Raw genomic sequence first — 27,704 nt, 5'->3', positions numbered from 1 at the left:
TTTTAAAAAATAAGTAGCAACTCTTACAACTAGAAAACAAGTCCAAACATAGACCTAACTATAGCTAGACTTTCCCAACAGAGATGTTTAATCTGTTCAAAGAAGATTTCACAGATTCCTCTAGTGTTGTTATTAAGTTTTTCTATGCCTTGATAGTTAAAAAGTCTTATACAATATTAAGTCCAAATATTTGCTTAAAATTAGGCTGTATTCTGTCACTCAATGGACAAAACCAGCAAGACCAACATTTTTTTTTAATAATGATGTTTTGCATATTGGCAGGTTATTTTTCTGCCAAAAAGCTTCAGTGGCCTTGCTCTCTCCTCTAGGTCTTGCTTTCTATACCTCATGCTTCTGTTTCCTCTGTTATCTCATTTAAGTCATACTTCCATTGACAAAGAATCAATGCTAGAATATTTTTATGTTTTTCCCTAAGTACACTTTCTTCATTGCCAAGTGCCTTTAGCTGTTGCCTTTAATTACAACTCTAATATGGTAATGTAGTTTTCAAATTGAGGTTGTAAACTCCCATAATATTTGCAACTCTTTCAGTTTTAATTTCACGGCAAATTTTTCAAGTCTTCACCAAAGTTGTCAAACTATTGTTAATATTAAACAATAGAGTTCAAAATGCCCCCAGAATCATTTTTTGAAGACTCTGTGAGTTTGACAGTGGGCCAGGGACAACTGTTCTTTGAAAGCAGCTTTTTAACCAGCTATTCATGAGTTATTTCTTACACTGTGTGAGAATGGCAAAGTGAACATGGCTCACCAGCCTGGGAACGGGTTTAATAACTCAGGGATGCTCCTCACTCTGAGACTGTAAACAAAAAAAAGGCCTTTTCATTAACTGCTATTGCTCTCTACCATGAATAGCGCTAAATATGGAATAAACCTTACAAGGCTCTGAATCACAGCGAGTATTTCTGATGCATTCTGTGTGTATTGCATCTTGATTTCTTTCTGCTCCCTAGGATATACTGTGAATTCAGCACTGACACCTGGAGGTGTGCTGTACATAGCAGGACAGCCACGATACAATCACACTGGCCAAGTTATCATTTATAAGATGGAAGGAAAAGAGGTGCAAGTGATTCAGAGATTAAATGGAGAACAAGTAAGTATGCATTCACAATTAACATACAAAAGGAATATAGGAGAAGAAATAATAAGTATTTCAAATGACAACTCATTAGAAGAGCACATGAAACTGGGAATTATAAGCAAGATCAGAAGAAAAAGTTCAGCAGATCCTCTGGTATAATTTGCAATGCAAATTGGATTGTACAGTAGATCCTTGGGAATTTTGTCTTTGAGGGTTAAATCTTCATTAGTGTCAAGGTGGTTGTTGCCATCTCTGTATGTGAAATTTTTTCTGTCTGCTGAATGGAAGAGCATGTCACTGGCAGGAAAGAGTTTTGACAAGCAGGGTTCTGTGCAAGGGTATCTTCTGGGATAGACTGAAGTATTGAATAGTTGCTTGTTACACTGGGTAGCAGCTCACTGAAAGCTGTTACTGTAGGAGGAAAAATCTCCACGTAATTGCATAATTAAGGATGGTATTATTAAGATTATATTATGCTCATGATAATATTATGCTTATTATGCTTATGAGAATTGAGAGACCTACCTATTCTCATCTCCCCAGGCTGCAGTATCAGCTTGTCTCAGGAGCATTCAGGTTACCTAATTTTCATCTGTAGCTGATGTCTGCAACTCAGCTAATCAATCAGTCAGTCGATCATTCAATCAAACAAACATTTTAGCATAAATGAACTAAAGTAGGTATGGGCCTATTCAGCCTTGAGAAGAGACAACTGAGAAGGGACCCCATCAGTGTCTGTCAGTGTCTGCAGGGAGGGGTCAGAGCAGGGACCGGGCTCTGCTCGCTGCTGCTGAGCAATGGGACAAGAGCCATGGGCAGTGAGGGGTGCACAGGAAATTCCTCCTGAACATGAGGAAGAAATGCTTTACTTTGTGGGTGACCACCAGAATGGATTGTCCAGAGGGATTTTGAGTCTCCCTCATTGGAGATATTCAAGAACCAGAAGAATCATCTGGACACAATCCTGTGTTGTGTGCTCTGGGATGACCCTATTTCAGCAGGGAGGTTGGACCAGATGACTCACTGAGGTCCCTTCCAGCCTGACCCATTCTGTGAATCTGTGATTTTTCAGCTTCTCCTGTTAAGTGTAAAGGAAGTGCAGGGTATCTTGCTTGTCTGTGAATATAATCAGATAAATCCTATAGCTTGTTCCTGATCTATGAATGTATCTATCTCTTCCTGTAGATTTTGTTCCTCTGAAAATAATGACTTGAGAATTTTGGTGACTGTGTACACTGAGCTGTCTCAGAGCTTTTGTGCAAGCTTTTCTACTTGTTTTTTGAAGAGAAAACTAGCTTCCCCAAGATACTCTTATTCCAGTGCTGTCTTAAGAGGTCATACTCCCCATAACAGGTAGAAAGCACCCTTTTATCCTTTCAAACTCAGAAGAGTGGAAAGTTGAATGGCCCACTTGTTAATAAAAAAATTCAGACAACAAATGCTAAAACTGAAAACAAGCTCCAAAGACAAACATACCAAAAACATCTAGCTAGTAAAGAAAATTTATACCTAGTGGTTAATATGTTGCAAGCAAGAAGTAGGTCTCTGAAAAGGAAATGCAGCATGATGTTGCTGACCCTGTCTCTGATGTATACTTTGTGTTTCCCTACAGATTGGATCATACTTTGGGGGTGTTATTACCACAGTCGACATCGATAGGGACTCATTTACAGACCTTCTTCTTGTTGGAGCTCCTATGTATATGGGAACTGAGAAAGAGGAGCAAGGGAAAGTATATGTTTACAGTCTGAACAAGGTAAGGTGATTATTTTTATTGAAAAGGAATTAATTTAAAACTTAATTTAAAACTCCATTCTCAAACTCTTGTTTGAGAATGGAGTATATTATGTAGATAAGTACTGTAACTTAAAAGCTGAGGTTTGGCACAGATACAAATATATAGGATTACTTTTCCATCACTTCTTTTTTGCTTTCATGGATTAGGGAACGGTAAGGCTCATCCATCCTAAAAGTGTGACCTCCAGTATCCTTGTGACTTGCTTAGCAACCTAGAGCTAAACCCCATAGATCCAACAGCTTTTAAATGTCTGACTAGACTGAGGATTATACCACACATTCTTCACTTTATTAATTATCTAAATATTTTCTTCCACTGTCTGCATACTCCTTTCCTCTCCTCTCCTCTCCTCGAGTCTCCTCTCCTCTAGTCTCCTCTCTCCTCTCCTCTCCTCTCCTCGAGTCTCCTCTCCTCTCTTCAAGTCTCCTCTCCTCTCCTCATGTACTGTTTTAACAATTATCAAAATATGTCTTAGCAATGATGATTTCCTAAAATCCTGTTTCAAGAAAAGACCTGGAGAGACTATATTTTTGACAAGGAATTCTTACAGTCTCTACATGCATGTTGCCAACAACAAATTACTGGTGAATAGGATTGGTGAGAAAACAATAATTCCATGTCCTCCAGTAGTGTGGGGTTTGAAATTTGTTTTTCCTGTGCTTACTGTTACCCAGCTCCAAATAAAGGAGATGCAGTAACTGCTTGCTGCTGCTTATTTCTGACGTGGAATTCATGGGAAAGATTGGTTACATGCCCTAGTATCTGTGTGGTTTTGGTCCAGTATACACACTGGATCAGAAGATGTGTGTTAGGCCACAGTGTATGTGTCTATTGGGGGCAGAATTCTGCCTGTGTAAAAGAAATGCTATCTTTTTTTCTGCAATAACAGTATTGACATCTGTGTTTCATTAGAAATTTGGCTAGCTTCTCAGATTAAGAGACTGCTTTCAGAAAAACTCTTTACACTCCCTAAAGAATGAAGTGGTTTACTTACAATAGCATTCAAACATTGTTATGATACTGTGCTTTCCTGTGAACCTCTAATTTCAAGAAATATGCAGAAGCATCTAGAAGGAGAAGGAGCAAGAATGTTATTGCCATTTGCTGCTCAGAAAGAACACTTGAATTATAGTTGTAGAATCACAGTTTCTACAGTGCACGTAATCACCAGGAATAGTTTGTAATTGTTCTGTTTAATTCATCCATTTGTCTTCTGGACAGGAGCTCTTAAAAGTCTGCATTGCTGAAATGTTGGCGCAAATTCACAAACACTAAATCTGTTCTTCCACAGACAAAGTTTGAATATCAGATGAGTCTTGAACCCGTAAAGCAAACGTGCTGCTCCCCATTAAAACAGGATACCTGCAAAGTTCTTAAGAATGAGCCCTGCGGAGCACGCTTTGGGACTGCGATTGCTGCAGTGAAGGACCTCAACCTGGACGGATACAATGACATTGTCATAGGCTCTCCCTTGGAGGATGACCATCGGGGAGCTGTTTATATTTATCACGGCCGTGGCAAAGCAATCAGTAAAAAATATTCACAGGTATGAAGTAAAACTCCGCAGATTGCCAGCTTCTCTAATGTATATTCAGTTTATAAGCCTGTCTTCCAACACAGAATGAGGCTGTGGCTTGACCGGTTGTAACAGCTTTTTAAATTGCTCTATGCTTTTATACTCATACTGATTTAACTGAGTCTTAATATTGTTAAAGAATATACTCAAATGGTTTTATTAGAAACCTTCTGACATGCTCTAAACAGCCAGAAAAGCAGATATTTTGCAATCTGAAAATTTATAGTGTGTTCATCACCATGGTAACTATTTTAGGGGTATTGTAATGAAAATTTAACGTAGTTAAAAAGCCTAAACCCCATCTCAGTGCCGTCAAATGCATCTTGACTGTTACAAAACCCTTCTAAGTGCACTGCATTAACCTCTTTATGCATTTCACAGCGTATTGCATCAGGTGGAGATGGGGAAAAAGTGAAATTTTTTGGCCAATCTGTGCACGGAGAAATGGATTTAAACGATGACGGGCTGATAGATGTTACCATCGGAGGCCTTGGTGGGGCTGCCCTCTTCTGGTACGGAAAATCACAGCAACTGTCAGGACAGAAAAAAAAAACTTTTACTTGGATACCAGCGTAACTTGCATGCACGATTGTTTGGACTTTGTAAGGTTACTGGTTTCATCCCATGTTTTCGCACTGACTGCAAATATTCATCTTTTCACATGTTTCTAGAGGAATGAGCATTAAACTAAACGTATAGTGTTATAAATACAGAGATGCTCTAGAAATCTTGCTAGCCTAGAAGGAAGAACTTGTCCTCTTAGACCACCTTCAAAATAGAAACTGATTCCACTTTGGCACTAAGTAAAATAGGAAAAAAACTGAATTTCTCTCTTTTTCACAGTATATTGCATATTATTTTAAAAACAGTATCAAGAACAGGTTCAAATGTAAAGGGGTCACTAAGAAAACTGATTTTATTTCTTAGTAGGAAAACTGCAATTTGAGTCTGTACAGAAAATCTGTAAAATTAAACTAAGCCTTCTGCTTAACAGTCAATTCATTTCCTTCATATGAATATGATTCAGATCTAGTAGTGAGCAATATAATTTTTAAGGGAGAAGACAAATAAACAGTATGACATTCAATCCCTCATTTCTAAACTACAACTAAAACTATTTCTGTTTCTGGTAAGGAAATTGCTAACCCAGCTCCTTGCTTTCTCTGTCCTGCTGTTTCACCTAACTCACCCGGTAGGTGATCAAGTTTGTCAAGGCTTGCTACCCTTCTCAAGCTCCCAGTTTCTCCTGAACTTCACCTAGTAGTGTCTTTCTAAATGTTCCATGTGTAAACACAGTGTGATATCCTTCACAGCATTGCTGAGACCACAATTCTGAAGGAAGTTACTTTACCAGCTAAATTTCTTTGGTTTAGTACACTGACATGCTGCATCTCATGGCCAAAAGGAACCTGAATCGGACTAAGGGATGAGACAGGAATGCATTGCAGGGGCGAAAGACATTTGAAGTTAAACAAACTGGGGACAAATATTAGGCTGTTTGTCTACCACAACCTTAGAGATGGTTTGCTATCCTCCAACTTATGTATAATATTATGCTCATCTGTGATGCTGTCAAGGATAGGTCTAGGCCTTCAGTCTCTCTTAAAATCGATCTGACTCTGTAGAGTTGCTTAAATGCTTCTGGAAATATTTCACCTGGTATCTTTTCTGAAAAAAGTACAGCACTGTGGAGAAATCCTGTGACTGTTTCCTCCATAATTCCTCTTTTACTGGTATTAGGTATAGGATATATAGTTAATTACTCTTCTAGACCATCGTGTTGTTCTTGTCCCCAGTTCTTCAGGGGCTTTCCCTCCTGAGTGATGGCTGAGCTTTAAAAAATGCTCTAGTGCTTTATATGTTTTGGCTGCTGAGGACATTTCTTTGCCTCCTCTTTTTGTTGCTCACTTTTCAGTTTTCTGTATGATGAGTTCTCTCTGTGATGGCACTTAACAGGCATGCAGTAATCTGCCTAAATGGAGAAAGACAAATGCAGACTGAAAATGTGCCAGAGAAGTGCATTGCAACTGCCAGTTGTTTTTATAGCATCACACAGCCAAGACAGAAAACATGAAATAATAGATGGCCTCTTAATTGGCACAACATGGCCAATACTGTGTCAGCTACTGTACTGCAGCATGGTGCCATCAGCATGTGCCACAGGAATCTCACTTCAGTTGTAGATTTTATGCTTCTGGTATTTTCCAAAGAACATTAAGGAATTTTTTTCTTTCTAGCTGTAAAATTTTTGACAGTTGGACTCAAATGATCGTAAAGTCTTTTCCAACCTAAATGATTCCTATGTGATTCTATGTCTGTATCTGAATGTTGAATGCTGCATATTTTGTTCATTTTTAAGTTTAAAAATGTTGCTGCTCTTATTTCCAAGCACTTTCTTTGTGTTTTTTCCTAAGGTCTCGTGATGTGGCTGAAGTAAATGTTTCCATGCAATTTTTACCTAAAAGCATCAATATTCAGCAACAGAATTGTCAGATAAATATAAGAAAAACAATATGCATAGATGCCACAATTTGTTTTAAGACAAGACTAAAGTCAAAAGAAGATATATTTGAATCCAGTAAGTAGATAAGCACTAAGCTATGGAAGCTTTAAGCTCTAAAACTTATATGCTTGCATACATTTATTAATTAAAAAATTGAATTCAGCTCTTCTAAATTCAGTATTCAAAGTGCATCTAAGATATTTTGGGAAAAAAGAATGTGTAGAGGCAAAGTGCTTCATAAAATTGATCTCAAACTCCTTTGCAGGTCTGCAGTATTGGATTACCCTTGATGCACAAAGACAGATATCTCGAAGCTTGTTCACAGAAAGCCATGAGAGGAAAATGCAAAAAAATATAACGATCAAAGGGTCAGAATGTACGAAACATAACTTCTACATGTTGGCAAGTAAATCATTTAAAGTATTTTTTTCATGTTGACACTAGTGTTACCCAAGTATGTATTCCATTAATTGCAAATTGGACAACAAAATCTGTGTTCACAATGAATCTTAAGTGTACATAAAATTTGTTTAAAACTTAGAGTTATTTATTTATACATGTATTAACAATTTACTTTTATATGCAGTTGTTTTAGCTATGTCTCTGTGTCTGTCTTAAGAAAGAGCATACCTCTTTTGGTGGAACCAAGCAGCTGTCATGGTTAGCAGTTCAGGTGCACTCAAAACTCAGCAGGAGCATGTGAGAGAACTTCAGTTTGCATTTTGGTGCAATTACTCCCAATAAAATACACTAAATAAACTTTTAGGCTTGGAATAGAGAGTATTTACTCATGCAAAGCATAATTAGCAACTGTGAGTATGAATCTGCTGAAATTGTAGCTAATGTGTGGAGTTGCATACTGTAAGCACATTTAAAACGTTTAAAACTTCACAGTTGTGTCTGAATCCAAAACTAATGGTAAATGATACCCAGAATTTTCTTCACCAAACAGCAGGCCTAATCTTGATTTCACAAAAGGTCACGCTGCTGATGCTTATCTTACTGATCCTTTGACCACAACTAGAAGAAAAAAGTCTGTGAGTCAATAGTTGAGATATTCTTTAAGGAAAGTCTGTGGGATATGCTCAGGCTATTTGAAATTTTGTAATAAAATACACAAAAACCTTAGTAAATATTTATAAGAAATTCCTGGCACATTGAATATTTCATCATTAACTGCAAGCATTCAGATGCTTCTCTAGAAGAATGGCAACAATGTGACAGGAAAATTTTTTACCTCAGCATTTTTGAGTCTTTTTAACCTCCTTAGATACCAAAGTGAGTTTCCATAACAGCAGTTTTGTTTTCCTTATGTTCTAGGATAAGCCTGATTTTCAGGACTCGGTAAAGGTTTTGCTGGAATTCAATTTTTCTGATCCAGAGAGTGGACCCGTTCTTGATAGCAACTTGCCAAATTCAATAGCAGAATATGTAAGTCAGAAAGATTATGTATCAATAGCCAATTTATTTAAGGTACAAATCATAGCCTACACAAGAGCAGAAACTATTGCCCACAAATTGTCTGGAAAGGGGGGGGTCATTGAGCCTGTCCAGGAGATGTTTTCTCCAAATGAGTATTCAGGAATGAAAAGTTTGATTCAATGTTCTTGTGAACCATGCTGGTGTTTCAAAGTTGTCCATAGCTGACTGAAGATAGAAGGGAGTTACCAACAATTTTATTGCCAGGTTTTAGGTAGGTGGAGCAGAATGCTACCTATTTACTTTGGTGGTGCTTGCCATCATTCATATTTCCATTAATGCCTCTTTTCAGAATCCAGGGGAATAATTTAGAAGGGAGTGTTGAGAAAGCTTATATTTCACCCATGCATTTTATAAGATTTTGGCATATTTATCTGGTTAATATCAGGGAAGACTTCTTTGATCATTAAACAGAAGGTCTTACATAAAATTAGATAATACATTAAAATGCAAGTATTTGATAATAAATGTAATAAAATTAAGAATAAACATATTATTTTTTGCAGATTCCTTTCACAAAAGATTGTGGAGCCAAAAATATATGCATTTCTGATCTTGTTCTGACTGTAAAAGCAAGCATAGCTGGAGACAGGTAACTGCACTGGGTTTATTGTATTGCTTGATATCTGTACAAAGTTTCTATATGAATCATAAATTCTACCAGGGCTTCCTTTCTAATTAAGAAACAAGATAGTCTGGAGACTGAAAGAAGTTTCTCTTTATGTTGAAAACAGGTTCAACAGTTAATATGTCCAACATTCTTACTTTATTTTACAGCTCTTCTCCATTCATTGTAAAGTCGCGCAATGATAAGTTCACCATCCAGCTCTCTGTGAAGAACAAAAAAGATAGTGCTTATAATACCAGAGTTTTGGTTCAGTACTCTCCAAATATTATTTTTTCTGGCATTGAGGTAGGATTTTTTTTACATTTTCACAATTATCATAACATATAATGCTAGAGAGATATGAGGAAGCCTTTGTATTAAACCTTAATTTTTCCGCTTTGGCATCACTTCAGTTGTTTGAAAGAGATTTCCCAGGGCTGCTCTTCTTGCTTATGCCTCCAAAGGAGTGTCTTTATTTTGACACGAGTGGACTCCCTGTTCATAAAATACAGATGTAAATTTCACAATGCCACACAGAAAAGTGCCTGCCTCTTAGACAAACATCAGATGTACATCTGTAGAGCCAGAAATGCCTTGTTCTTTATCAGTAGAACTCCTGAGCCTCTAAAATTCTCCTTTTGCACATGTGTAGAAAAAGCACTGTCATGGTAGGACAGGACATATCAGTGCCTGTGTTTACTGTACCTCAGACAGCATTTCCAAAAGTGGCTGTTTCTATTCCTGCCTCAGCAGATATGGTACAAATACACCCCAGTTCAGATGGGAAGCACTTAGGGCCGTTTCTTTTCTGTCAGCAGTCCTGATGCTATGCATTAGGAGAAGTCAGGGATCCATAGCACTGTTGCTGATCCTAGGGCAATAATTGATGGAGTATGAATGTGACTTTTATTGCTACATTGAGAGCATATTTCCAAAATTTGAAAGCTGTGTAATTACAGATATGTTGACTGCTAGACCCCATGTCTAATTTGCATGATATCCACTAGGCATATAATTGTGACTGTTCCAAATGCTGTCATTGGAAAGGCATAATGGCAAGTAATTGGTATAAATGTCCATAGGTGAAAATTGTCTTGCAGAATTTGTGGCTTCATCTTTTTGTTCTAGTTCAGCTAAGGCTTTGACTCTCACAACATATTGACAGTGAAAAGTGGCAGTGTTCAACAGGTCTGTGATGCTCAGTCAAAATTTTAAAGGAGTTTGCACAAAGCCATGATTTCACTGTCTTTTTCCCTTCAGGATATACAGAAAGATAGCTGTGAATCTAATCACAACATCACCTGTAAAGTGGGATATCCATTTCTGAAACCTTCAGAAGAGGTAAAAAGCCCTCTGCATGCAAGTTCTCCTTGCCCTATGTAATTCTAAAGGCAGGGCAGTCCATATCACTTCTGAAGTTCTTTTCTCTTGTGTTCATCCCAAAAACTCTCCATGTGTGTTTCCCAAGCTATCCTTGAGGTCAGAGGCACAAAGCCAGATGAAAAACCATCAGATTTTCAGTAGCTGGGCAGTCAGATGTGGTACATGAGGATGTAATAGATGCATATTGCCATCCTTGACACTGTCAGAATGCAAGTGACACAAATGGCTCACCTGGCCAGAAGTGTCTGTCTTGAGGCTTTCCACAGCCTGGAGCCTATAAGTTTAGTTATTTTGTATATAAAATGTAGTTCCTTGATTGAAGACAGAATAAGATGTGTGGAAGTGCTAACCCAGATCTGCCAAAATCAGGCATCAAGACTTCACCTCTTCTCAGTGGGGAAAGAGAGGCCTTTCCAGCAAGTAGTCCACTTAAAATCAAACTCCATCTTGAACAGCTCCAGTGATGTCTGCATCTCTGTTGGGATGGAAAGGGAGCTTTAGTTAAACTAAGGCTTCAAAAAGCCAAACTTGATCTTGAATTGGGAAATATCAATTTGCATACAAACAAGACAATCTTTCCTGGCAATTTCTTGTTTACCCCTCTGTCATGCTCCAGGAGGACTGTGAGAGATGTCTTCTTACACTGCCTCCAACACAAACATTCCAGCCTGTGTCTTGGACTTGTAGAGATAAAGTCAGCTGTTACCTTCTTGAAGCCAAATAAGTGTATTGTCCAGTGTCTCTGCCCACAGTGTTCCATTCACAGCTTTACTGGATTTTTCACATTTTCCTTTCCTGCTTTGCTTGTAAGTTTGTCTGTAGCTGTAAAACCCTAAATTTAGGAATTTCACACTTTTCTTTGAATTCAAAAATCAATTAACCTCTGATTCACTGATAAGGATCCCTAATATATTCCTTTCTAAAGCTGCTTTTTGCAATAAATATTATATATAGGACAACTTTCTGTGGATCACTTTGTAATAAAGATTTGTACACATAAAAGGAAAGATAAAAATCTGAGCTGAAAATTTCATACAGTGACAAATAAGAAAACTTTTCCTTCATATAAAATTACTCTTAAGTGTCAGATTTGAGGAAGAACATTTGGGACAGTGTTCCTAAATTTTTTGTAATTCCAAGTTGTGATAGATTTTCCCTGATTATAACAACAATCAGATTTTTTTTGATACCTAGTGGTGTCTCCTTTATTTACATTGTAAACATTTATTTTGGTATTCTAGGAGTCCTACTGTATATTAGTGTCAATCCAGCAGCCTATTACAGGCAGCTCATCTCCACTGCAATAATCAGGCTTTGAATAGCCAGGCTTTAAAGCTTTTTTTTTTTTTTTATTAGAAGAAAAAAGAGGTTTTGATAAATTGCTTGTAAGACCAATTGCTTTTGGTTAAGAATTATTTAGCCATGTGTTTCTACTACACTACATAAATTTTTTTCCTGAGGTTTGTGAAAATTTGAGGCTTTTTTTTAATAAGTAATAACTATTGGATTTCCTTCTTGGTTGGGGAAAATTCCAAATAGTGGATTCATTCAGATTAATAGAAAACTGGTAAAATATTAATAAGGATTCCCTAGATAAAAGCAAAAGTTGGTACATTTTTCGTTATATCAATCCCTGTAAGGTATATATTTTTTTTTCTTTCAAAATGTGTAATGTTTTCTCTACACAGATTTCCTTCAAAATATCATTCCAATTCAACGCATCCTATCTCCTGGAAAATGCTACTATTCATGTATATGCAACAAGGTTAGTTGCAATCTCTGCCTTCTGATTTTTTTTTTTTGAAAGCTCCAAAGTTTTGTGTTTCATAGTAAAACATGAGTGGCTTCTGAGCTCACAAACACTTAAATTTTCTGTAAAGCTACAGTTAAACTTTCTGTAGAGCTGGCACCCTTATGGGTGCATTCAGTGCAGTAGTGGATTAAGTGGACTAAATAAATAGTTGATACTCTCTACAGCTTTAGAGTTACAAGCGAGTCATAATTTCCAGTTATTTCACCTTCAGCAAAGGTTTATTCTCCTAGAGAATTACTGCATACTTTAGCATGAATCACAGTTAACAGAAAGTTTGGCCTTCAAAGAGTAAGAGCATTGCAGAAGTTGTCCCTGACAGGGTAAAGGAATGCACTTGCGCTCGGTGTTTGCTGTCCCTACAAAACCTAGTGATGGTGTGGCTTTTAATTGATCTGTTTTCATTCAGTCACCTGCCATCTGTAATTTTAACAAAGATGCATCTGTGAGCTGGGGCTGGTGCAGGACTTAAATCATTAGTTTTTGTAAAAGATATTTTTAATTTGTCTTTAGGAGACAGTACTTAACTGGAAATGGGTAGTATGCTTTCATACCCAGATCTGTAGGTATTTCATTTTCTAAGATCCCTTTCCACCCAGCAGTCTGATCTGAATGACGTACGTTGTTTTGTTTCAGTGACAGTGAAGAACCACCTGAGACCCTGAGTGACAACAGAGGACATGTTACAATTCCAGTAAAATATGAAGTAGGATTAATATTTGTAAGGTATTGACACTTCTCTGTACTTCACTTGCTAGCACAGTAAATTGCAGTAGTTCACAGAATATAGTGTTGTTTTGTTTTTGAAATGTGCTCAGTATCTACAGGCAGAAGCTTCAAAGCTCATAAAGTGGAAGTACAGCCTTCAGTGAAAAGATAAATAATGAAATAGTGGAGCAGTTACTGTCCCTAACTTGACGAAATTCCATGTTCTCTACTTAAATTTGGTCTGCAGTTTGCAAGTACAACAGCAGCTTTTGCTTGGTTCCTGCACTTTGGTATATTCATTCAAAAGCATTTCAGGAATGAAGGAAGCATAAGAAAGTATTACATAAGAAAGCAAATACTTCCAGCTTCCTGATGGCCATGGATTTGTATTGCTGTAATATTGCATGGTGTGATGTTTGATTTCCATCTTCAAAAATTAGCCTTAATTTTAGGTTCTTGGGTGATTGGTTTTTTTTAAGTTCAGACATATACTTTAATGCAGGTCTTGTAGTACATTTTATTTTCAGAAACAGCCAGAATTCAGTTAGATTCCTTCCCTGAAAAGCATTCTGTATATTATTGGATAACAACATTTTTGTGGTGTTCAGGTGTAAATAATTAAGCCAAATTTATTTCGCATGTATTTCATGGTTCAGATCCAGACTTTGTGTGTCCTATGGGGAATAAGGCTGAATTTAGAATATGCTGGCTTTGTTCTGGTTTTGCTTGATTCTGTCTTTTACAGGATCCTGCCTGTTTTATATGTCAATGCCCAGGATAAGGAACTGCACACCTAGAATAAGGACAGCAAAATCAGACCCTAAAGTATTAATTTTGGGAATAGTATTTTCTTTTTTAGTTGTTATATCTGAACAAAGCATTCTAAATGTATGTGGTAAAAAGTGGGGCCTATTCAGGGAGCACAGCAGTTGGACTTCAGTGGATGCAGCAGTGCACTTTTAATTGCAAGACCAATCCTGAAATTCATGAAATAATAAAAATACCTATATTATTGACTCCTAGGGGTTTTTATGAAGTTTGTGTGTTTACTTTTTTGTGTGTTTTTTTAACCCACAGTGTTTTCAAAGAGCACCATGTTATAATTGCAGCAAATGATACTGTCCCTACTGCTATTAACACAACAGAGCAGATCGGGGATGAAGTTACTCTGCATTATAGGGTAAGAAACAATTAAAAGTGTATGACATAGGTACTGTCTTAATTTTTTTTTCCATTCAGTTTGAATTACCTAAATAGCAGGTATACAAAACATTAAACCCTCTACATGCATTTGCTGTGCTTAAAACCTTTTTTTTTCCTTCCTTCCTTTGAAACACATTGAGTTAGGAGGTCTCAGATGGTCTGTCTCCTGCAGAGTAGTTCTGGTGGGTTTTAGACCTTCTATTCTCAGCTGGGAAAAGACAGCATGCCTGGGTAAATGAGAACTTGGACTACCCCTGCTGCAGGCTAGAACAGCCATTTCCAAAATCCTGTCACGTTTATAATGGTAAATGCCACACTCCAAGAACGTAGTCATCCTGCTTGAATGGATACTGCAAAGTAAAATCACATGGGAAAGATATTCAATGGACTCTACTCTTGTGAGATCCTTCTGGACTACTACATCCAGCTCTAGAACTCCCAAAATAAGGACATGGACCTTCTGAAGTGGGTCTAGAGGAGGGTCCTAAAGATGATCACAGGGCTGGAGTACCACTCCTGTGAGGACAGTCTGCAACAGTCAGGACTACTCAATTTGTAGAAGAGAAGGCTCTCTGGAGACCTCATTGGGGTCTTCCAGTACCTGATGGGAGGCTTCAAGAGAGCAGAAGAAGCAGGAGAAACAGTTTTGACAAGGACAGGTAATTGTAGGACAAGGGGAAATGGCTTTTAACTGAAAGGGAGGTAGATTTAGATTGGATATTAGGTGGTGAGGCACTGGAGAAGTTGTGGATGCTCCACCCTAGAAGTGTTCATGGCCAGAATTGAGCAGCATCTTCTAGTGGAAGGAAGGTGTCCCTACCCATGGCAGGAGCTTGGAACTTTAGATTATCTTTGAGGTCTCTTCCAACCTAAACTAGTCCACAATGCTATGATTCTGTGATTAAAAGTCTGACCTAAAGTTGCAGCAAAACTGAATTTTGTTATCTTGAGAGCATCCTGTTTCACAGTGTCAAATCCAAAACTGATCAAGTGTCCCATATAATAGCATAAAAGTCTCTAAATCAACTTTCATCTGTAAAAAATGGGATATGATAAAATTCCTGCTCTCACTAAATAGCAATGACAAAGGGTTTTTTCCTATTCTTTTAGGCTACTACAGTGTTTTTCTCTGCTACCTTTTCTCTTTGTCTGCTGTGGATGTCTAAGGCATTATTCATCTAATTTGCCAGTCTATGTTTTCTGAGTCAAAAAGCTGATGGATTGCAGAGCATACCATTTATGATCTTGTAAAGTAAAAGTCATCTTTGCAGGCACCTAATCACAAATAAGTAGACAGGAGGAAAAAAGTTTAAAAGGTTCTTGAGCATTTATTAAGTTTGTCCACTTCAGAGGTGGTATCACCAATTCCCCTGCTAGCAATTCCACCTAGGAATTCCAATCCTCAACCACAGCAGGACTTTCCAGAAAGAGCTGCTGCTTACAGGTATGTCCTGTTGTCGTCAGAGAAAACAGGAGAGAGGAACAGGTCAGCACAAGAGCAATTACCCAAGCACACCTGAGGAGGAACCAGCAGGAGCCACCACTGGTACAGTGGCTTCTCTCCTCTATAAAGTACTTTTTGCATAACTAACTGTGAAAATGTAAAAAGGAGCAGAAGAAAATAAAAACACAGTAAAGGAAAAAACTCGCAAACAAATTCCAACAAAAAGAGGAAAGTACTAGTCAACACATTTTTCTTTTTTTATAGATTGAAAAAGGTGAACACTTTCCAATGCCAAACCTCACACTGCAGATCTTATTTCCCAATGTTACAGCTGCCAAAAACACTCTCCTCTACCTTACTGCATTGTCACATTCCCAGGTAAGATAGGAGTTTCTATTTTTATGATCAATTTAAATTTGAAATTTATGTTTAAGGAACTGCAAATTGCAAACATTTAGGATTATGTATTGCTTTTAGTCTAAATAACAAGATACTGCTATTTTAAAAGTATGTACAGAGGTGCACAAGAAGACATAGGGAAAAATTTTCATAAAAGGAAACAAGCAGATATAAAATGGTGTTGAACAATAACTGTACTGTTACAAGGCTAGTTTGTTGTATTGCAAGTGCTGAGATGCCCAGACTCAGATGTGAACCTCATATTCTTTTCATTGTCAGAAGTGCTTATTGCAAATGCTCAAATACCGCTGTGTTCATCTAGAGCCCAACCTTCTGTCACTTCTCTTCTTTTGGGTACTGAAATTAACTTTAATGCATGTCTGCTCTCCAGCACTAGCAGTCCTCTGGCTTCTTCCTTCTCTGGGGCACTGAGACTTCTTGAAGGGGATGGTAGGTCGTATGTTTCAAATGCTCTTCACTGCAGCCCTCATTTGAGTTTTTCCATTTCAGTCCTCCAGTGCAACTGGCAGAGATCACAATTCCAACAAATTCTATTATTCTAGAGCTGTAGATGTTACATCTAGAGCTATATCAATAACTACATGGCTGAAAAACCCAGCTTTCACTAAGTAGTGACCTAAACCTCCTTTTTTTTTTTCTTTCCCCCAGAGACATAGACACATGAACCTCCCTGCTAATAATTTCACTTAGTTTTGCGCCCAACTGAAAAATAAATCAAAATATATGAATGAGGTTCACTTCAGAGCAAATATCAAATGAGCAAAAAACCCCATATTTAGAATACAAAAAAACTTGTGTCTGTTCTTGATTTCCTTTCCTCATTATTGTCATTCCTAGTCAATCACCCCATTTGACACATTTGCATATGAACTCAGTAAATCTTGTTTTTTCTAAGACAATTTCATGTCCTGCTAGCTACACCTAGTGATAGTAGTGTGACAAAGTGCATTACAGAGGATTTGTAATCCTTTCCATGCTAGCAGTGTGAAAGTCAACGACCTGACTGAAAAAAATCAATTCCCCCACACTGAAGACACCAAAGGATTTCCTAGCTACCTGTGGAGCAGTCGGAGAGATCCATCAGTGCTCCAGCATCCGCTCCCCCTCCCTGGATATTGCCAGTGAGGATTCTGCATCCTGCACTTAACCTGCCTGTCTGCTTGCTAGGGCAGAAGCTCTGTGGTTTCCCATGCAAAAGCTGTTTAGCTCATTTAATAACCAACTCTTGCTGGTTCACATAATGGTCATCTTGCAGGAAGCTCTTGTTTGCTTGTACAGGTGTTAAAGTAGCTGCATAGAGTTTAGGTTAAATTATCTCATAAATATTTCATGTGCTGTTTGAATAATGATACTTCAATACAAAGACATCTGCATTTCCTATTCTGCATTCTTGCAATATGCTATTTTATTTTAGTGGCTAGTAGACATTATAATTGTTATTAAAAATTAAATAATATCAATGTTGACTTGTTTCCAGATAATTTTTTTTTCCAGATTGCATATTCAGACAATAGGAATATTTATTTGTATTTCTGCTTACAGAATGCCATCTGCCAAAGTAGTTACCCTGTTGATCCCTTAAAGATTGGCACTGGGAAACCATTTGTGTTGTCAAAAATAAAAGAACCTACAAGGGATACAATTATGGTGAGCCTATTCATATTATATATATTCATCCCAGACATTAATTTAGATCTTGGAGCTGAGAACTTCTGAAAAAGATGTGTAAAAGCTGTTTTGAAACGGGGTCATTTGGAATCACACTTTGTTTTAATCACTTAGAAAACCTTTTCTGTGTTGACTAGAGCTTGGCTTTTATTTGGCTGCAAAACTCAATGTGGAACTGAATTTAGATAGTTCGGTGTTTAATTAAAAAATGTGCAAATAGCAGTAGCACATTTGACAGCTGAATAAATCATTACTGTCTATTTTTCCATTGTAATTAATAAATAGTAATATTTTAAATGCTTCTTATGTCCCTTTCAGCTTCTTTAGACATCCAGTAGACCTGGCAGGTTTTCCATGCAACTGTAATTGATGATCCCATTTGGAAAAGACTAGCCCTTCACATTTAGATGAAAGAGTTACAAAGGGATTTTGATGCTGTAGTTATGTTAGCCTGTCAGGGGGAAGGTGTCCTCACACAGAGGTGAAAGTGGAGTTTCTGGTGCAAATGAAACCATGTCATGGGAAGAGTATCTTACCATGCTTATAATTGTCCTTCACAGAGGTGAAAAAAGTCTAGGCTAAGGGTTTCCAACTTTTTACAACATAATCCTGCTGTACTCCCAGCTAGGACGTGATACTAGGAAGTAAAGCTACTTGAATTTTCACACACACATATTTCCCTGCTTGAGAGATTCAGGTGTCCCAAGATTTACAAAACACTTCAGAAGAGCCATAGCTGGGTTGGTAGAAAAACACTTGCTCTTGCAAGCTGTGCCTCCCTTAGGAGTTCTGTGATGACTTTCGCTCTACAGCTGCAGCTACAGAGATTCCTCAGGGCTTGCCAGCCTGCAAAAACTGAGTCTATTCTAGCACAGCATAAATTTCTCAACCTGTTTTACATAATGCAGTGTCATTTTTACATAAAAAGCTATAGTAATTAATACCAGTTTATTACGGGTATCATAGCAAGTGATCTGTATATACAGTAGTTTACGTGGTTTTATTTTAATGATGTGAAAAGTCTCTTCCTATTACCTCATTCTGGTCCCTTTCAAACAGGACTGTGATACATACAGCTGTGCCTCTATTAATTGTGCCCTGGTCCCATCTGACATATATCAAGTGAATGTTTCATTGAGAGTATGGAAACCTACCATCATAAAAGTAAGTAAAGTATTCAGAATACTTTCAGATTTGAGAAACGTAAGCCAATGTTTCTAATATCTAGTAAAATTGTGCCTCTCAATTTCTTAAATGTTTCCTCTAGTATTTGAAATAGTTTCTTTTGCTATTTTAAAATTTCCTTAAAACTGGGTCACATGCACTTTCTTATCCTTAAAGTACTTATAATTTAGCAGGAGTTTAAAACCATGGTAAGAAGACAATCCTTACTTATTCTGTATTGATGGTCCTTTCCTAATAGCTACTTATGCACCCACAAAGTCTAATCCAGCAGATATAAGAAGGAGCACATATTTTTAAAGTAAGTCTGTGAAGATTTCTAAACTCTAGAAGCATTTTTTTGATGTAAAAAAAAACAAACAAAAGAGAGACATTAGTATTCCAAAATTGATTAATATTCTTTTGAAATCTCTGCTATCTACCCTTTCAGAGCAGTATTACTGTCTTGCAAGTAATAATGTGTGCTGGAGGTCACATACATGAGCAGTTTCACTGACTTTCATGTTTCTGAGCATCCCCCCCAAAGCATTAAGTTTTTCCTTCACTCCTCTCATTGCTACAAAAGTTTCTACTAAAAATACCTAAGTGTAAACCATAGCAACTACTCTCTTCTTTCAGGCCAGTATTCACAGCTTAACCCTTGTTGTAAAAGCATTACTTAGGAGTGAGAACTCATCACTGATTTTGAGAAATGACCATCAAAAACTGGAGGTAAGAATGTGATAATTGATGTATTTATTCTCCATAGAATTTTGTTGTGCTATGGAAACATTCTTTTTCATCCATTACTAACGAACTGATTGTTAATTTTAGTAATGCATTAACCTACTCTAAACAGAAGTGATTTTCTATTACAGTAGAAATGTCAGAATTAGTCAGAAAATAACCAAAAGCCCAGTACACTCCAATGTAATTAGATAAGGATAAGTACTATCTGATTTTTTCTGCTTGCTGTAATATAAATACTTCCTGCAGCTATGTAAATTAAAAATATAATTAAGATTAATTTAAGGAATCAATATTATTTGAAAATTGTTCTGAATCAATTCAAATTGATCATACTTGGTATTTTCTTTACTATTTCCTTATTTATTCTTTCCTTCTACTTTTTTACCCAGGATGTATATTTGAAACAGGACCCTTTATTTTTCAGACACTCATTAGGATTTTCGTAGATAAGGAAATATATTACATGATAGCAGTGGCATCAGGTATAAATAGAAATGTCTAAAATTTTGTTAGAGGTATTATTCATCCTTTTACTACTCTCAATTCCAAGCATTTATAGTGTTTAAACATTGGTCTTTTGTGATAACTTGTACATGGAGGAGCTTGCTTACTACAGTGTCCATTTTTTTAGGCAGAAGTCTTATTATGAGTTTTTATTGTTTATAGTCCAAAATTTAGAATAATAATATTCAATGTGAACTACATCTTGCACAAAATATTTTTGAAAATTATTTGCAAAAATTCGTGGTCCGTTGTTAGCTGGTTTTGTATGTAGAAATTTCTTTTAAGTGGCAGATTAAAATTTAGTCGAGGATTAAAAACACAGCTGAGAGGCTTGCAGATAATGAGAAACAAGGAATTTCAGATTTAACTTTTTTAGGGACTTAATTTCATGCTTAGTTTTCAGTTCTTCAATGCTCTTTTCATGTATAAAGTTGGTCTCTAATAAAGTCTTTAGTTAATTCAAACTCCTATATGGTCACATTTATTTAAAAGTGAATATTACTTGTTTCTGTTGGGTTTACACGAGATATGCCATGTTTAAAATCAAGTTAGTGTCTGCACAGGCTTTTACACTTTGCTTACCTCCATCTTTCAGGGAGGCTTGCACTGAGTGAGGAAGAGTGTACTGAAGAAACTCCTTAGCTTACTCTTCCACTGCTCATGATTTTGGTCCTGTGTCCTTTAGAACAATGATTACTGACTTGTAGCAGGGCCACTCTCATAAATGAATGCACTTACAAAATACTTACAAAAGTGCAAAATACTTACAAAAGTGTAAACACAGCCTTTCATGCTGGAGATTATTTTCTTAATTCCCTCCTACTAATTCCTGTAGGTAAAATGAAGTGGTATCCTGGGATATCACTGCATACAGATTAATTGCTGTGGCTGTTCTGATATTTCAGAAGGACATATTATTTACTTCTTATGTTCTGAACACTTTGCAGACCATGATCAAGATTTCCAAAGAACACCCACCGGGTACAGTCCCCTTATGGGTTATCCTCCTGAGTATCTTTGCTGGACTCTTGATTCTTGCACTGCTTATATTTGCTCTGTGGAAGGTAAGCTGCACGTCCCTGTGTTCAGGAGCCTAAACAAATATGCTGAAATTCTCCATCATTTCTTTCTTATAACTAGAACCTCAAAGAAAATAATTTTATCTAGTAGTAGATAAAGTAAACGTGAAATCCTGAAGAAATTACAAAATAACTAATTACACTGCATTTTTCTGATGTGGAGCGAGCAGTGCTTCCTGATTGAAATCTATGTTGCCCTGATGCTAAGGAAAGAAAAATAAGATAATATAGTACAAGCAAGGGTTTATTAAGGGATTTTTCTATAAGCTTTTGCTGTGACCTTTTTCAACTAGGTTTTTTTTTCTGTTGTGCAAGAGATGCTAGGCCCTGTGATGTAAGTCTTGCCACAAGTGGGCACTCTTCCCCAGGCTAAATATTTTGTTCATAATTAAGTTAGAAGGTTACAGTTTATAAATTTCAACATGCATAATCTTTCGAAAATTTTTACATTATAAAATAAAATATTATTTATTCAACTGAGTACCAAATATTAATTGAAGCACTTTAACCCTTAGCAATATGTGATCAAAACAATGATTCAGCAATCACTCCACTATATATTAACTGCACTTAGTTTTTCTATTCCAGGAAAAAGAGTGACATGATAAAATATTCATTAACTTTGTACAGCAGTGCAAGTATTAAAATAGTAGAAAGAACCAAACACATAAATGTAACTAGTATGGTTTGTATGCTTTGAGCAGTTCTTAATAATGTTTTTTCTTTTCTGCAGGCTGGATTTTTCAAAAGGCCGTTAAAGAAGAAAATGGAGAAATAAAAAAAAAAAGAAAATTTAAAAAAACCAGAAATTTTTTGCTCAGGTCTGCCTCCAAAATGTTACTGTAAAATTATGAACTTATATGCAGTGGTTACAATGCTTTCCAAATGCTGGTGCATCAAAAAAAACCCAAGAAGCAGAAAAACAAGGAGAAAACCAAGCACACATGCAAAGAAATGATGCAAAAAAAGAATTAACAACCTCGAAGCATTTTGTGATCTTCATGAATATACCTTTCAGCGTTGCTCATTTTTGGAGAGTAACTGAGTTCAAAGATTCTAACATTTTTGAATACAGAAAGTTTGTAATCATATTTTTATATACCTATGTATGTGGAATAATTTTTCATTCCAAATTACACAACAGGTCTGCTTGTATGTAGCAATCCCAGTCTTTTTTATTACCTTATGATTTTCAAAAGGAAAATTCATAATTTTTAAAATTCCCTCCTAATGTCAGTTCTGTGGAAGTAGATTGTCAATTCACAAGGCAGAACATGCAAACTTTGAGAATGCTCTGTGATAGCTGATGCAATGGCAACTCAGAAGACAGAAGCACCTCCAGAATATTGGGTGAAAATTAATGATATACCATGGATTTCTCTTTCTGCTCATTTTAGCATGTCCAGCTGAATGAAGGATACTCTAAGAAAGAGACTTTTATGGTCAAGGACCATAAAAGGACTTTTATGGTCAAGGACCATAAAGGGCTGATCCATTAAATCACATAACTGTTTGAACTTGAAATATATTTTTGGCAGGCCTAAAAATGCACAAATCATTCAAGCCCATCTGATTGCACACTGTACTCAAATAAGCAGGGGCATAATTTTATCTGCAAATTGAAATGTCCATATTTATGCAGAAAATGTTTAGAGGCACCCTGAAAGTTTGACTCTTGCTGTATATCTTGGAGTAGCCAGCAGGGTGCTTCATAAACTGTCACTGTAAATTTCTTGTGTAGCTATTTAATCCAATGAATTTAAAGTGTACAAAATGAAAATTAACAAAAGAGCACAGATAGGAAATTCATCACTGGCAAGCTTCTTCTAGTATTATAAGTCACAGCTCATCTTTATTACTTAGGAATTTAAGAAGTGATGAAGAATTTGCATACTAAATAAGCACTTAAAAAATGATGTTTATTTTGTGTCAAAGATTAAAAGTTTATATGAGAATACACTGAAATGTAGATAGCAAAACGTTTCTTTAAGAAATTTTTTCTTTCTATTTAGATCATTCAGTTTCTTCCTTTCTTTCATGCACTTGTCTTCCTCCCATGAGGATCTCTCCTTGAGGCTCATGGCTGTGCCATGACCTTGAGAGCTTCCTGTGTTTCTTGGAGCCACATGAAATTAACAGGAGAAAAAGGATGCAAGCTGGCAAAGTGTAATGCTGCCTCAGCATGACTCAGTATTGATTGCCAGTAGATCAGAAAATGCTGAGGAGGTGTTCTAAGTTCTGTAAGACATACTTGTTGGCAGAAAAGCTTTGCCTTGCTAAGGAAGCCAGGAAAATTTGTTCCTCCTCTTGGGACAAATATCACCGAAGAAAAAAAAAAAAAAAGCAGTTTTCCAAAATGTTTTTGCTTATCACTGTCTTTATAGTAATAACTTAAAAAGAGTGATAAATTTTATAAACACTTATTTTTCAAGAAGAGAATATAGATTGGGTTGAACATGCTTGACAGGTAAAACTCTCAAAGTGTGCCAGAAGGTATTTCATTGCTTGAAAGGTGCTGTCCCTCTTCAGTACCTTTTATTTAGTCCCTAAGTTAGAGAAAGTAGCTATTGGGAAAGGCTGGCTTATGTGAATGCAACAAGTAGGACTGAGTTTGAAAGTGTTGGCAATTTCTCCTCGTGTGTGTGGGAAAGGTGGTTATTTCATAGCAGCAGTCTGCTGAAGGTAGCAGTATGACTCAGAGAAGAGGGCAGAGCCCTCCGTGGGAACACTGTGGGTGGTTGTGCTTTGCAGAGCCTGGGAGATCTACTGAGGCAGTGGGACGTGGTGTCTGTGCTCATCTGGACAGCTGGAAGGGCCCCCTGCCTGAAGGGGGTCTGAGCACAGAACACAGGAATGGAAGCAGAAAAGTGACATAGAGGAATTGTGGATAGAAACCCTGCTTCATTAATTGTGAAAGAAACCAAAAATTTATTTGTTGAACTGTGAAGATAAATCACAGCAGTGATTTCAGCTAGGTTTTACTTTAGGAAAATGGTTTTTTTTGCCTATTTGTTTGAAAGAATTAAATAGCACTTGTCACCAATGCATTCAAACACGTTGAAATTGTAATTTTTTTTTCTCACAGTATCTCTGAAAAGGCATAGCAGTGTTGTTAAGCTCTAATGAGTTTGTAAAGGAACAGAATTTTGAAGGAATTGTGACTCACCTATGCACACGTAGGAAATCTATGGTAGATGAGGAAATACTTGTATTTATTATTATTCATTCAGTTTGTTAACAATGAGGTCATTTTTCCTGGCTTCATGAAATTACTCACAAGTTGTGTAAGACACATGTAATTCTTAGGCAGCATACTTTTAATAAGTCTTTCACTATTTAGTTATGACAAGCTGTTAACCAGAGCTTTTCATTTTTCCCATGACATTTCATATCTTATTTTAAAGCATCAGCCTAACTGAAAAGTATATAAGTAAAAAGAACAGTCTATTTCCCTAGATGAAGACTATGCAAAAATAAATCAATAGTATTTATCAATGTAGAGTATGTTTAAGATCAGTGTTTCATTTTAGACTTTCTTTGCACTGTAAAAACAGTAATAAGCTTTGTATAACCACACTGCTTTCCTCTTTCATGATGCTTTCTCTCTTTTCACATTTGTCCTATTATCATGTTTTCAATTATAATATCTATTTAAAAGATAAGTATTCATACATACATACAAGTATGTAAAGGGGATAGCACTATAGCACATTATTCTTACACAATTCTTAGCCATTAGTAAACTTGTTATTTTTATCCATACTATCTTTTCCACACAGCACTGGAAGAGCAGTATTTTACTGCTTTTCATGATATACAACAAAAACCTACTGAAAGCAATATTGCAAGTATCAGGAACATCTCACTTAAATTTGGCAGGCACTAAAGGTACCAGAACCTAATTTTACATCATGTAACCAGTTTTATTCCTAAAAATAGACACATTAGGGTTGTAGTGGGATTCTAATAACTATGAAGATAAATGTTTTTTATTGAAGCAAATTTGTGTAAAAATTAATAATAAATTGGGTGTGTAATGAGAGATTAGGCAACGAAAGGATTCTGGCCCACCCAGCTCAGTTCCTAACTTCAACACTGAAGTAGGTAACTTAATGGAAATGGACAAGCTACTTTTCTATAGGGCAGGGATTCTCTGCACACTCCTGCCTCAATATCAGGTTGTTCTAGAGATTGGTGATCCCATACATGATTTTACAAATCTTAGGAAACAGCTCCCTTAGAGCAATCTTGAGCAGCTGCTTGTGCTCCATGGGCAGTTCCTTTGCTTGTCTGGTTTCACTCTAAGTCATTACTATGAGCCATTACTACAGACACAGCCCACATACCCTGACCCTTTACCTGAGCCCTTTAGTACATATCCTGTGCTGAATCATTTTGAGCATAGTGTTCCTCTTCTTCAGAGCTTGAGTCAGGGGAATCCACCCTGAACTGAAGCCAAGGGTTTTCATCTCACCTGGCACCAAGAGGCTGGAGTTAGGGTCATATTCATCTAATGAATTCTGCATAACCTAATTGGTTAATTTCTCTAATTGCCTATTGTATAGATGAAGATCATTCAAAAATAAAAGCAGAAAAGGTAATCAGACTGTACTGCTCTTAACTATACCACTTAACAGGAATAAACGGGGATTTACATACTTTTTAAGAAAACCACAACATTCTGCACAGCATTTTCTTTTTCCTGTAAAAGTATTCTATGTGCTTTATTGATTAAAAAAGAAATTAAGAGTCTAACAAGTCTCCTGTGTAGTTTGTTTGCTTGTTATTGATATAAGAATGATATTAACTCATCTCAGTATCTAAAAACAGATTAATCTAACTGTCAATAGAAAGGCATTGTTGAAACAAGCATTCTTGCACAGCATAACATCCAGGAAAGCTTGATGTGGTCAAGCTGTCAGAAATACACTGTCATTAGATTCATGGACTTTGTGCTTATACCCATTTTGAAAGCTTTTTAGAAGATCATATGACTTCCTGGCATAGAGTTGTTTCCATGACACTAAATAAAAGTTGAAAGACACATTCATTCATTCATCTAACATTCTTCCTGTCCACAGATTCCTCTGTACAACTTATTCCTGTAACCCAAATAGTTTATGGTCTTGCATAATTATAAATTATTTTCATTAATGTCCTTAGACCTAGTAAATGTTTGTATCAAAACTTCCAAGAAGACAAAGATTATTCTTTTTATATCACCGTTAACATTTAGAAAACATTACAAAATTTCTAATAACTGTTCTCTCATCGAAGACTACTTTGATGCTGAATCATAGTTCTCTAACATCAACATCCTGTCTAGTCATGGGGGAGTGCTTACCAAATGAACTACTCTGTATGTATCTGATTAAGAGATTGCTGGACCTTGCCAGTGGGAGCATTTCAATAAAAATCAGGTGAAAAAAAATCCATTTCTAGTTTTGGTTGGTTGGCCTAAATTGCTTTTCAGGGGAATTAATGAATAACCAGAATCATTTTCTCACAGCAGGAACTGTAATGTGATGTGTGATTTTCACAGAATTGGATTATAATTCATTGTGTTTATCAGAAGCAGACCTTAGCACTTCACAGTTCAGAGATAATACCATTTCATGCAGTGGGTGTGATTTGAGGCCTGTGACAATAAAGAGTCATACAGATTAAAGTGCTGATGGAGTTTTAGGAACAAATGGCTGATACCACAATTTAGACAGCACAACTGGATTCTGCTTTTAAAAGTGGGAGATAAAATGAGCTATAATCAGTGAAATCATGGTTTAGTTAGAAAGACTGAGGGCTGACACCTCAGAGATAATTGGATTTTGTTCATTCAATTAAAAAAAAAGTCACTGAAAGACCTTAGAAAGGCCGATTTTGATTCTGACTTTAGCACAGTGGGGTATAGAGCTACTTTTCTGCTTTTCCCTGCTCATGCTCTTACCCTTCTGCCCTTCTTCTTCTCTCAGTTTCTGAGCATTCTCAGAAAGGACAGACATTCCTCAAGGGCTCTCTGAATGTTGCATGTCCTGGGGATTTTCAAAGACATGGGATAGGGAGCAGAAGTATTTGAAGTAGATTAACTTACAGATCTAGCGAGGCAGTTTGTCTTGGCACACTTTGTCCATCCCCTTCACCCACTCTTTCACTTTCAGTGGTGGTGAAAACACATTTCTTGGTTATGGTTCAGCTTGATTTGATATTGGAAGTTAATATTTATTGCAAAGCTTCACCTATCTAGCTCAGTATTACCTATGGTCCTTAAGATTTATTCATGTTCAGGGTATTGTTATTCTTCCTGGGATAAAAGAATAGAATCTCTTTCTCTAGTGAAAGTTTCTTCATATTATTTTCCATTACAACAGTTTCACTCCATCAGAATGGTTAAGATGAAAAACAGAGGATATCCTCATTTTTCCCTGAAGAGTGTTTGAAGTTTAGCAATTCTGTGACAGTAGACATAGTCTGAGAAATGTAAATTACTTTCTATCATTTTGGAGAACACA

General features: G+C 36.6%; 1 protein-coding gene across 1 annotated transcript in view; it reads left to right on the top strand.

Moving 5' to 3' along the window:
* ITGA1 (integrin subunit alpha 1) overlaps nucleotides 1-25,956 on the top strand; it is a 73,689-nt gene extending 47,733 nt beyond the window's left edge. The window contains exons 12-30 of the mRNA XM_059836708.1: nucleotides 975-1,117; nucleotides 2,718-2,861; nucleotides 4,195-4,449; nucleotides 4,861-4,991; nucleotides 6,894-7,057; nucleotides 7,248-7,384; nucleotides 8,303-8,413; nucleotides 8,968-9,053; nucleotides 9,239-9,374; nucleotides 10,329-10,409; nucleotides 12,140-12,216; nucleotides 12,898-12,987; nucleotides 14,047-14,149; nucleotides 15,881-15,994; nucleotides 17,579-17,683; nucleotides 18,764-18,868; nucleotides 19,505-19,597; nucleotides 21,067-21,183; nucleotides 21,932-25,956. Coding sequence (XP_059692691.1) covers nucleotides 975-1,117; nucleotides 2,718-2,861; nucleotides 4,195-4,449; nucleotides 4,861-4,991; nucleotides 6,894-7,057; nucleotides 7,248-7,384; nucleotides 8,303-8,413; nucleotides 8,968-9,053; nucleotides 9,239-9,374; nucleotides 10,329-10,409; nucleotides 12,140-12,216; nucleotides 12,898-12,987; nucleotides 14,047-14,149; nucleotides 15,881-15,994; nucleotides 17,579-17,683; nucleotides 18,764-18,868; nucleotides 19,505-19,597; nucleotides 21,067-21,183; nucleotides 21,932-21,976 — 2,237 coding nt within the window. The 3' untranslated portion in view covers nucleotides 21,977-25,956. The remainder of the gene's footprint in view (nucleotides 1-974; nucleotides 1,118-2,717; nucleotides 2,862-4,194; nucleotides 4,450-4,860; nucleotides 4,992-6,893; nucleotides 7,058-7,247; nucleotides 7,385-8,302; nucleotides 8,414-8,967; nucleotides 9,054-9,238; nucleotides 9,375-10,328; nucleotides 10,410-12,139; nucleotides 12,217-12,897; nucleotides 12,988-14,046; nucleotides 14,150-15,880; nucleotides 15,995-17,578; nucleotides 17,684-18,763; nucleotides 18,869-19,504; nucleotides 19,598-21,066; nucleotides 21,184-21,931) is intronic.
* The last annotated feature ends 1,748 nt before the right edge of the window (nucleotides 25,957-27,704 follow it).

The sequence above is a fragment of the Haemorhous mexicanus genome, chromosome Z, assembly GCF_027477595.1.
Source record: "Haemorhous mexicanus isolate bHaeMex1 chromosome Z, bHaeMex1.pri, whole genome shotgun sequence".
Taxonomy (NCBI): Eukaryota; Metazoa; Chordata; class Aves; order Passeriformes; family Fringillidae; genus Haemorhous; species Haemorhous mexicanus.
The sequence above is the reverse complement of the archived record's forward strand: the minus strand, read 5'-3'. Positions and strand labels throughout refer to the sequence as shown.